The sequence below is a fragment of the Phaseolus vulgaris genome, chromosome 4, assembly GCF_051622355.1.
Source record: "Phaseolus vulgaris cultivar YP4 chromosome 4, ASM5162235v1, whole genome shotgun sequence".
Taxonomy (NCBI): Eukaryota; Viridiplantae; Streptophyta; class Magnoliopsida; order Fabales; family Fabaceae; genus Phaseolus; species Phaseolus vulgaris.
Window position 1 is genome coordinate 47,110,009 of NC_143501.1, and position 12,910 is coordinate 47,122,918.

At 26.0% G+C, this 12,910-nt stretch overlaps 1 protein-coding gene across 1 annotated transcript; it reads left to right on the forward strand.

Moving 5' to 3' along the window:
• The first annotated feature begins 3,826 nt into the window (after window positions 1-3,826).
• Window positions 3,827-4,682, forward strand: LOC137837898 (zinc-finger homeodomain protein 11). Its single transcript, XM_068647070.2, has one exon. The coding sequence runs from the start codon at window positions 3,946-3,948 to the stop codon at window positions 4,462-4,464; it is 519 nt and encodes a 172-aa protein (XP_068503171.1). The 5' UTR covers window positions 3,827-3,945; the 3' UTR covers window positions 4,465-4,682.
• The last annotated feature ends 8,228 nt before the right edge of the window (window positions 4,683-12,910 follow it).

The following is a 12,910-nucleotide window of genomic DNA, read 5'->3' on the forward strand; positions in this document are numbered from 1 at the left end:
TATCACTGAGCAATATGACTAAATTCGTTATGTCTAAATAGAATATTAACAAGACTAATTCGTGATTAAGCATTAGATAATACACCTTTAATCATGATCTAAAACCTAATCCGACTCAATAACAAATGACATATGATGATCATATAAATAGATACATATTTCGAGAATAAGGTACGTCATCATCTAGTACTAATAACACCGAGCACCGAATAACGAGATCTCACTTGAGCGTCGGAGTGTCTTTTGCAGGTACCATCCGAACTTGAAATTCACGAGAACAAGAAGCATATGAGTGAAAAGAGAACGCGAAAACCATTTCAAAAAAAAAGAAGAGAAATAGAGCTAATGAGTAAGACAATCGCTCAATTAGTTCTAACCTGTTCGAGAACACAATTATTATTACTGATCAACATCAACTACTATAAAATTGTTAAATAATCGAAAAAAATGTTACCATTGGTTAGATCACGAGAATCAAAATGAAATAAAGTTTAAACCTTTATTTTGAAGTCTCCAAAGGGTTAATTGTTGATTGATTATGGTTTGGTCGAATAGGTTGGAAGTGCAGATAAAATGATGATAGTGGAAATGTAGAATCGTAATTGGGTGTCTGACATAGATGTGTGTGGTGTGGAGAAGCATATATTGTTATTGAGTTGTGTGGGAGTTTGTAAGCAAAGAGTTGGTTGTTGTATGGGCAATTTTTGACTCCTTTGGAGCCCCTAACATGGGGCATCTATCCAATCTGTCACCCAATATATTTGATATCGATAAATGCTACACAACACAACAACACCATAACTAAAACCACCATGTGCATGCCTCTGCACATCTTTTATACCCACTCTCATTCATCATGCGTCCTTGTCCCAACACCACTCTATATAAACCTTCTCTTTCATTCACCTTTTCTCTTCAACTTTAATTAACCTTACATCATTTTCATCACAATAGGTTTATTATAAATTAAACCGTAACAACAAACTCTAGAAGAGACAATTTCTTATAAGTGAGTATTTTGCATTACTTAACTAAGAAAAGAAAACATCAAAATTTATTTAACCATAAAAAGAATCATTTTTTCTAACTTAGAATAAAAATAATATATATGTGTACCAACTAGTTTATTTATGTAACTATTTAACATCTTTCTATGAGTGTTGAATCTAATGAGATTTAACAAATTTTGGAAAATAAATCAAATTTACATATTTTCACATAATTTTAAAAATGATTGGTATTCCTTGCCCCCATTTATTTGAATACAATGCAGATTCTGGCATTGGACTACATATTTAAAAATATTTGAATTATTTATAGTGTAATAACATCATAAAATTGATTAGTTTGATTCATAAAATATATCTTATATGTGTTTTTTATGTGGAACTTTTTAGTTTGTGTTGTGCAACTACTTTATTTAAAATTATTTCTAAAATCGTGTGATTATATATATGCATGATTTATTTTTAAAATATTGCTTTTATGAAGTGTGTGAATGGAACATAATATAATAATAATAATAATAATAATAATAATAAAGTTGTGGGTGAGGAGTGAAGATGAGGATTTTATAATTTGCAAAAAAAACAAAGAAACACGTTTCTGGAAATGAATAGTATTTGATTGCAATTTGTGGTGAATTTGGAGTTAGAATTTGGGTGATGGTTGATGTGTTTGTTGATAAGAGTTAAGTAAATTCAAATTTAAAATTAGGTTTTGGATTACATATAACTTTGTCTCTAATGCTTACGATGTGAAGCGGGGAACAGTAGTAGTAACTAATATGCTCTGATTACAAAAATATCTTTTCTTATTTCTTGTTATCTGCTCAATAAATATGACCAATTATTTCATATTCATGAATATTTGTGTTTTTTAAAATTTTAAAATAAGATTATTTCAAAATTACTTTTTTAAATATAAACTCAAATATTTTTTTATCTTAAAATAAAATTACATTATAAAATATTAATACAAATAAAATTAACCCTTTTAAAAATAAATTTAACCAAATTGCTTAACAAAGTATAAATGCAAATGTTTTGTTTATTAAGTTTTTTATTTATTCAATAAACGAGTAACTTTGTTTCAAGTATTATCACTTTTTCTAATGATTTGAGATTTTAGTAAAACAATTTTATTAAAATAATTTCTTTTTACGTATATTTCTCAACTTTTAAGTAATTAATGATCTCCTAAGTAATGAAAAGAAAATTTGTGTTAAATTTCTAAAATTTGTTAGCATTGGTCCAACAATTAAGTGATGATTAAATGACAAAGATAATTAATATTATTTTCTTCTCTAAAATTAGTTGCTCATTTTATTTTTTTATATCTCTTAAATAAAGTTGATATACTTAATTGATTCGAATGATCATTAAAACATTAGTTTCATAACTTAAATATTCATTTATTTATACGAGATAAATAATTTAATATATGTATCATTTAATTATAGATAGAAATATTATATATAGAAGTATGAAATATGCATATACATGTGAGATATGAATGTAATATAGGTGATTAAAATAGATATAGAGTATAGTATTAATTACAAGATAAAACTATATAAATTTATCTAATAAAAGACATAAGTTGGATGAAAAAGTGTTTACAAATTTTATTAAGTGCATAAATCAATTAAAATTGTTTCAATTTAAGGTTTCGTATTTAAATATGATGTACGAAGTTACGTCAACGTTAATAATAATTCTAGAGACTTATTTACTGTTCTCATGGAAAATACATGTATTTTATACGTATTTATATTTTGTAAGGGGGAAATTTATTTTGTGAGGTAAGTTTTTTGAATTTTGTGGTTTCAGAAGTGAATTATTGGCCCACACCGTTAACGTGACCAATGGGCTATCTTCTTATTTTGTTGGACAAAAAAGCCCCTGTCAGTGATTCAAAATAACGATTAGGGGACTGACTTAGGGGTTAGAACCATTCACCCAAACACTGCTTTATTTTTTCAAACCAAAAATATATTTATTTATGGTTTCTCTAATTTTAATCACCATTTCATTCCTTAGTAGATGCATGCATGTGTCTCAAACACCTTTCAAAATAATTTTTTTATCAGAAAAAAATAACATTTTTCAAAATAATAGTTGAAACTCAACACTGTTATCTCTCATTATTTCTATATAACACATAAAATTTAATTTATTAAAATTAACAAAAATACTTTATTAATTAATAATGTCATAAAGCTTCTATTATTAAAATACTTGCAGCATTATACGCGATTTTTTCAGTGATTATATTTAAGGGTATTTACAATTTAAGATGTATTTTTTTTTTCATAGATGAGTGACTCTTGTATCTACGAAATATTGCATTTTACTTGCAATAATTTTCGTAATAAATTAAAGGTATATATAAAAGAAAACGAACAATTATTATATCTAAAACAAAACTATCTCTTCTAATTAAAAAAATAATTTTTTTATAGACAAAATTTAGGTGTATTTCTACAAGTGTCTTTGTTGTTGTTGAATACTAATTAAATTAGTATAAATTTAAATAGTCTAACACTTACAAATAATTCCTAATTAAACTAAAAGTATATTATTGTCAAATTAGAAATTGAATTTTTCTTTTTCTTTTTCTATCTTTATGCTCTCTACACACCAATGTACCCTAATTTTGAAGGGAAGTTTTAAACATTTTCCTTTGTTGTTTTATACTTTTAACTAGATGTAATGTTATGTTTGGGTATATATATTGTCCTTTGAAAAACTTGATGTAGATGTTGAATACATTATGGAGATATTGCCTAGTTGTCTAGGACGCTAGCATGTCCACACAACGGGGAACACTGTAAATATTCTCTCCAACCATGTCCATTCTCGTCATTCTCCCACCACCTTCTCTTCATCTATACACCAAATAAATACTCAAACCTCTACCCTATCACACACCCAAAAAAAATACATGGAAAATTCTTCATCTTCTTCCTCTTCAAATTCCATATATCGAGAGTGTCTCCGCAACCATGCAGCGAGCCTAGGCAGCTACGCTACAGACGGTTGCGGAGAGTTCACACTCGATATAGATGTCTCCTCCTCCACTCTCCAGTGCGCAGCTTGCGGTTGTCACCGCAACTTCCACCGCAAGGTGACGTGTCCTCTTGCGGTGGAAGGGTTGGCTGGAGGGGGAAGTGGAGACATGATGGAGTACTCCGGAGGAGATGTGGGGAGAATGGAGGTGGGGGAGAGGAGCAGCAGGAAGAGGTTCAGGACAAAGTTCAGTGCAGAGCAGAAGGAGAAGATGCTGGGGTTTGCAGAGAAGCTGGGGTGGAAGCTGCAGAGGAAAGAGGTGGATGATGAGATTGAGAGGTTTTGTAAAAGTGTTGGAGTGACTAGACAGGTTTTCAAGGTGTGGATGCATAACCATAAGAACAACTCTAACTCATCTAATTCTTCTGCTAATCTCTCTTCTCTCACTCAGTGAAAAAACTTTGGTTCTTTAGTTCATCACACCATAGCTAGGGCTTTGGAGCTTTTCAATGTTATTTGCAGAAATTGATGAGTGTTAGAAGGGAGAGTGAGAGATATATGTATCTTACAATTGCTTTTATTTTATTTTTTCTTAAGTTGAGGTTTGGATGTAATAATTTTGTAATCTATATCTTGTTGCATGTGTTAGTATAAATTTGTTTGTTTTTTTTTGAGTTTTTGTACTTGAAGAAGGAGAAGATTCATGTATGTGAAGTAACATAGAAGAAAGTAGAATAAAATAGCAGGTATAAAATAAATAAAAGTGTTGATGAGGTGAACATTTATCACTTGATTCTGTGAATTGACTGTGTCAACAATGGCACAATCTTGGATTTATATTATTTTTGTAACTTAGATTTGTTTTTCAGATTTTTATGTTTGCCTTATATTAGTAAGTTAATTAAATTTTGCTTAAAAAAATTCTGAAATTAGTAGTATTTTCTCTTACCTTATAAAATGTGTCTTCTCTTAATATATACAAATTTTTGTTTCTCAAAAAATGTCACTCTGCTTCACAGTTTTAGTTTTCAGTGGTGAACATATGGTGTTATATCTTTAAATTAATAGTATATTTTACTACTTAATTATTACTATTTTTATTTATTTATTCTATTTATGGTACTTTTAAAATATATTAAAATATGATTTGTTTGATATGAAATTGTAATTCAATAATTGGATTGATAATTTTATTTTATAACATTGTTGACTGTGGAATGTTTGGTAAAATTTTTAGTTAATAATTTGATTATTATATATATATACCAAATATTATATTATTAATAATATTTTTTATTAAACTTTATAAAGGATAAAAATAAAAAATAATAATCAAATAAATCTTATTTATATATTTTTTAACATTATATAATTTATCAATTTTGATATGTATAAATTAATGTTAAATAGTTTTAGATTAATATAAAAGTTTTAGACATTCAAATAGACAAAACTTTGCATTCAAACATAAGTGTTAGAAATACATTATTCAATTAAAAGTTCCTAAGTATTTTTTTAAGATAAACGACCCAATTAAAAGTTATTGAATAGTGTGTATTTTAAAACATGATTTTCTCAATTCTTGAAAATAGTTTACACTGTATGTGATTGGTTTATTTACTGTTGCTGAAGGGTGTGTTCGATGGAGGGGATTAGTGTTGTTTAATATTAAATGATTTGTTCTAGTAATCCATCATTTTGGCACCAGTAACTATAACATAATTATTCATTATTCTAAAATATATTTATAATTTTAAAAAAAAATTATACAAAGACACATTTATAATTTTAAAATAAAATATATTTTTTATTGTATTATAAATTTAATTTGTATTACAAATCTCATATAATTTTTCATTTAAATTTATTTGTCATTACAAGAAAATTACTAAATAGAAATCAAATTTAAAATTTAGATAAAAAATAATTAATTATTATATTTATTAAATTAAATATTAATTTATAGATTAAAAAAATATTGATATTTAATTATTAACAAAATACTATAAAATTATTTTTAAATTGACATTTAAATTAGTTATTAAAATTTTAATTATTAATATTTTAAATTTTAATTTAATCTCTAAAAGATTAATAAAAACTGATTTAGAACATAAGTAAGTAACTAAAATTTTGATAACCAATATTAAAAACTAATTTAAAATATATTTTATCAATTTTTATTAATAATAAAAATTATTTTATATATTAATAATTCTTAAGTTTATAAAATAATATCTAATCTAGTTAATAGTGACTGACTATTTTAATCTTTAAAAATAATTTTTATTTAATAATTTGATATTCAAACATTTGTTGAACTCAATTTTTCCTCATTCGTATTACTTTTCTATCTTCAGTACAATTCAAACACAAGAGAATGTTTTTATTTTGAGACATGATGGTTAAATAACTTTTTATCAATCTGAAATATCCATTAATTTTGTTAATAACTAATTTTTTGTGAAAATAATTAATTATTTTTAGTTAAATTTATTTTTTTAATCTTGCTTTTCTTTCCACAAAACTCGAATTTAAGATTTTACTGAGTATAAATTCAATTTCATTCACACTATATCTTGGTGTTAATTTAATGTATTAATATTTTTTTTTTAAAAATTCATCATATCAAACTTAGGAATGTAATATTTTCAATTTTAAATCCCAAAATAATTAGTTTTTTTCAAACACTTCCTTACATTTTTGTTCTTCTAACTAAAAATATACGAGATTACTTTTTTTTCTAACGAGACATGAATAGATAATTGTACGATTAAGGAATATTTTGAGACTATATTTTTATACATATTTTATAAATTATATTTTCACAAAATATGATAAAGGAGATGGTAGAGATAAATGAGTAAGGTTGATAATAATAATAATAATAATAATAATAATAATAATAATAATAATAATAATAATAATAATAATAATAATAATAATAATAATAATAATAATAATAATTTATTATTATTATTATTATTTATTTTAGATTTTTATCACAAAGATATATTTTGGTTCTAAAATAAGGTAAAAGAGGCTAAAAATTGATTTAAAAGATAATTTAACAATATTTTAATTAAACATATTTTTGTTATGAATTTTTATTTAAGAAAATTACAAATTTCAACCCCTTTAAATAGGTCCTAAGGTTTCAAAATTATAATTTTTAGATACTAATATACGTTTTTTTTTATATTTTGCTTTGCAAAAATAATTTCTTAAAAAACTAAAGAACATTTAAAAAATAAAATTATATATATATATATATATATATATATATATAAGTAAACAACCCCTTATTCTCTTTTCCAAACTCATTAATTTTCCAAGAATTATTGTAAAATAAAATTATTAAAATCTGAACAACTAAATTAATGTTTATATTCAATATAATTTTATTAGAGTTTGAACATAACTACATTGATACTATAATATCATTTTAGAGTTTATTTCATAAACTATTAAACTCTTTCACTAAAATTAAAAAAAATATTTAATTATTTTGTTTTAAATATAACTTTAAATAAGCTACTTATTATATGTTTATCCTATAATCTATTTTTATATTTTTATGGAAAGATAATTCGTTCGGTTTTCGCAATTTGAAAAGTATTTTTTCAAGGTTGTTTTCATTGTCAGTATCTAAATATGCTTTTCTTCTTGGATGCTTTTCTTCTTGTGGGGTTTAGATTAATAATGTTTGGAATCTGTCTCAGAGAAGGAGACTTTTTGCTTGGGAAATGGAACAGGTTAGTCAGCTTATTGGGGTTGTGCATCGTTCGAGTCCCTCTCTTGTTCTCGAGGATAATTAGGTTTGGAAGGAAGATGATAGCATTGAATATTCAGTTAATTATGCGTACAGTCTCTTAAAGGGTTTGTCAGATGGGATTCCTCGAGTTTATATAACTTTTTTTGAAAGATTAAAGTTTTGTCCTCTGCTCACATTACTGCTTGGAGGGTCTCAGAGAACAAGATTCCTATCAAGGTCAATCTGACAAGACGTGGTGAATAATACAGTTTGTTGCTTTTGCATGGAGAAAGAGGAAACTACAAGTCATTTGTTCTTTGAATGTAGATCTACTTGGCTGGTGTGAAATATTTGTTACGCTTGGGTAGGGTTAAAGTCGGTTGATCATTTTGAGCATGCTTCACATTTCACGCATTTTAACTTGGTTGGTGCTCCCGCTGCGGTCAACTTAGGTTTTGGAAATATTTGGGTTGCTTTGGTTAATGAGATTTGACGTCATAGGAATAAGCATTTGTTCAAGGGAAGAGTGATTGATCATTCTGAAATTTTTTCTTTGACTCAACTGAAGGTCTGGTCTTGGGTTACTTCCAAAGTCCCTTCAACTTGTTTTTCCTTTTCAGATTGGTGCCTTATCCTTTGGTTTGCATGTTTTTGATTAAAAACAAGTGACTTGTGTTAGGATGGATAGGTGATTCCTTTTGCTGTATGTGATAAGTTGTTGTTGTTGGTTGGATTATGGTGAGATTTTTGCCCAAGATGAATAAGGGTTGGATCATCCCTAAAGTGGTTCATATTTATTTATTTTCCCTTACTCATAACAAAAAGTTTTATCCCTCTAAACAATTTTCCATACATAATAAAAAAGAATCAAGGGTATAATTGAAAAAAAAAGTTATATTATCCTAAAATTTAAAAAATAACATATAAAAAACAAAATTTCCTTAAAAAATAACATTATATTAAACATAAAAAAACAGTTTTTTACACATTTAACCAATTAAATTGTTTTAAATACAATATTAATTGTGAAGTAATTATAAAACTGAATGAAAATCTATGAATTGATGGCAACATAAATATCTTTTACACATTGTAAAGAATACTTTCTTCTCATTTTCATTTTGTATACACATATATGTGAAAATTATGAGAAAGAAAGAAAAATGATATTAAAGTTTTGCAGGTTGAAGCAAGCATGCTGTGAATGAATTTTGAGAGGCAATGATTGAATCTCTTAACTGTTGTTGCATTGTGTGTTGATGAGATTATTATAATATGAAGGGTAGGACTTAAATGTGTCAGATGAATAGGTGCTGGTAAAGAATCTTTTGCAGAACTTTGATGGACCACATTCTGACCCTTATGAATTCAATTTTACCTTCGTTTCTACGCAAATCCAAAAACAAAAATTCAAAGGAATGTTCATGTCCCTTCTTCCACAAGAAATCAACTTAGAATCACATATTAAGGATAATGGCTCCCACCCCTTTAAGCTCACACCCATCTCAAACTATAATTTGTTTTCTTTTTGTCAGTGAAGAATTTCTTTTAATGGTTTCTAGTCATTCATATACTAATTTCCTTCATAGAAACACAAGTGAATTAATGTTTCTTGCATATTTAGAAATAAACACATTTCATAATCCTATATAGATAGGGTTCAACCTTATTTTGTAAAGTTAAGTTAGATTTAAAATTTACTTCTTAATATAATATCATAACTATTTAAAATTTATTCTAAAAGAAATTTGTTAAGCTTATAAGACCACTCGTAATCAGACACCTATTATATAATTTTACGCACAAGTTAACAGTCTCAACAAAAAGAATGTATTGAAAATCTGGGTTGAATTTCAAATCAACTAAAAATAAAGATATTTTATAATATATAAGTGAATGCAAATCTTCATCTTATAAACCAATTTTGTAAAATTGAATTAAACTTAAATTCACTAACATTATGGTTTTCAAATTTTTTTTGTAAGTTTATGAGAGTAAATGATCAAGGTTCAAATTTTATACCAGTTGATTAAGATTCATAAGCTTGTATACTTGTGTGTTTGTTGGTGAAAGAAAGGGTGTGTTATGATGGAATATTGTTATTAAAATGAGGCTTAAAAATGGAACTTGTAATCATATATTTCAAAAAGGGTATGAATGAAAATGAAATGAAAGCATTTGCATGGGTAGAAGTGAGGTGGTGGTGTTGCAATTAGGGACAAAAGGAAAGACAGCAGATTGCAACCTAACCACAACATCTTCACACCTTAATTCTCACTTTACATATTACTGCCACACATTCATCTCTTTACCAATGGACTTTTCTTCAATCCAATATTCTCACTAACTTCTGCTCCCTTTTCTTCCACTATCTGCTTCTAAGCTATACCTTTCTAGGATAACAATAAGTTTCTAAATTTCAACTATAACAAAATGATTAAATTTTTAAAGTTTTCACAATTTTTTTTTTCAAATTGTAATTAATTTTATAAACCAAAATAATTAGTTATTATTGAATTAAATTAGAGACCATCTTAGAGACTAAAAAAATTATTGGTATTTAAAGTAGTTTCTATTACTAATAAAAATTTATAAATTAATATCCAACCATTAGTTACCAAGGTTTTATCACCTAATATCTTTATATTCTAAATTAGTCTCTAAAAGATTAATTGAAGCAAATTTAAAATTTAAATTAGTCTCTAAAAAACTAATTGAAACTAATTTTATGTAATGATAGATATAGAGTGTAAAAAAAACTTTATTCTACTAAATAGTACTTACAACCAATCTACTATTCATTATTTTTTCAAAGGTAAAAAGGGTTTAGATAAAACCTGAAACTGGTTGTACAATTACTGACGACGTGTCAGTGATCTCCTCGCTCCTCCTTCAAGTCTCCTTTCTCAATTGATGATTCTCGATTGGGATTTACCTGAAAAAGATATTCTGACGATCAAGTAAGTACTTTGTATAAAGACTGTATATTTATAAACTGATTACAAATGTACCTTACACCGCAACAAATGATTTATTTGTAGTGTTGATCATGGACCCTTGTTGTGATGGACTGAATATCAGTTGTCCACAAATGTGTTTGATTTATAGAGAGATATATTAGTATATAGGTACATTGGTATATCTGAATAATATTTGTATCATCTTTCAGTTAATCAGTATTTAGTTGATTTGTCAGAAATATTTTCCGCATAATCCGGAACATGAATGTGTACTCATAAAGAGCTCTTGTGATCGTCGTTGCTGTCATTTATTAAGTGTCTTAAAATGTTATTTTACACAATCGATCACCAAGGTCAAGATTAGCTCGTCTGATACCGACCGGTATATGAATTTTTTTATAAACTCTATATTGAGAAAAATTATTAAGATTTTGAAGATTAATGGAAGAGAAAGATGTGTGTAGATTGATACAAGTATCACCATATTTTAAAAATATTTTAAATTTGAGTTGTTTTTAATTAATTTTACTGATTTTAAGTGTTTTTGTTTTAATAAAATATTTGAAGTTATTAAATTTTAAATTTTTAGATGGAATAGAGTAATTTAATTTTCACAGTTAGAAAGAGAAAAAAAGAATTCACACAAAGAAGACATATGGAAAATAAAATAAAAAAGAAGAGAGAAAGATGAGAGGACTTAAAGAATTTTAATATTTCTTTTATGATAATTGAATTTATTTTAATTTTAGAAAAATAAAATTAGTGTTTTGAATGAGAGAAATTAATATGATGATGTTTTAAATACCAATACAAGATTAGTGGAAAGGCTTACAACTTAAGTTAAATACTCAGTTTAAGTAGCTTAATATTAAACTGAAGTTTTAGGTATAATACTTAAATGTATATAACATTGCAGATAGAATTTAGGAAGTGTTTGAACATTTTGTGCTCTTATTTGAAACATTATAGAATACAGATACCCTTTTGATTTTGTAATTAAGATGAATAAAGCTACATTATGTTTACTATGTTATGAAATATCTTAAAATTATAAAACACATTCCATATTTGTTAATAAAAAGGATTAAGGGAATTTGAAATGATTAAAATAATAATGAGTAGAAACCTGTTTTGGTGAGCTAATTCCAGCCCACTTGAAAATGAATAATTGTTGTTCCATTTGAGGTGAGGTTGAAGAAGTGAGGGCATGATTAAAGGTGAAGACCATGAAAACACAATAGGTTGTGTTGTTGAGGCAAGTGCATGCACGAAGTCACAACCCACTAACATTGCAAATGGTCAAGTTCACCCACCCATCTATCACTCTATTCACTTCTCTACAATTGCACTACTAGGCAATTTTCTTCATTTTGCTTCACTCCTTTCCGCAGTATTTCCAAGAAAATCATCACACAAAAATTCTAATAAAAGAAAGATGGCACAATTTCAGTCTATAAAGTGTGTGTTTTACATGCTATGTATTTATTTGTTAATAATCTCATTTTGCCACTTGGGTTATAGTAGATTCTACTAGCTCCAAATGCCCATATCTTATTCAAACTTGTTTCACCATATTAACGCCATTTTCTTAACTTCAAGTATCTCTTCAACAATTCATTTTCTCTTTATAAAAAAGAAACTAATTTAATTCTCTAAAACAATGAGATCTGTTTAAAAAGTAAAACTCTTGATCAAATCCCTTTCTTGATTTTGTAAACATTCTATAATTAATTGAAATATATTAAAATAAAAAAGTACTTAATAACATTTTAATAAATTCTAACAATAAAAATATATTAACAGTGTGTCAAAATATATTAAATAGAACTGTTGTTCATAGTTTTAATTCAGGAAGAAAAAATATACTGAAATACAATAAAAAATAATTATTAAGAACTAAACTATTTAATCATAAAATTGAATTTGACAAGTTTAATTGCCATTTCCATATTAAATAATTAAACTAAATTTTAACATATTTGTGATTTATGATAAATTAGTAAAAGTAGTTATCAATTTATTTGAATAAAACTTCATGTTTTTTCATCGAGTAAACTACTGAACTTGAGAATCAACACTATAAATGTAATCAGTGTTCAATCAGAAGTTAAACTCCAAAATAATTAAAAGTAATAAAAAGTATTCAAACTTTAAATATTAGTATATATATATAGGAGCATATGGAA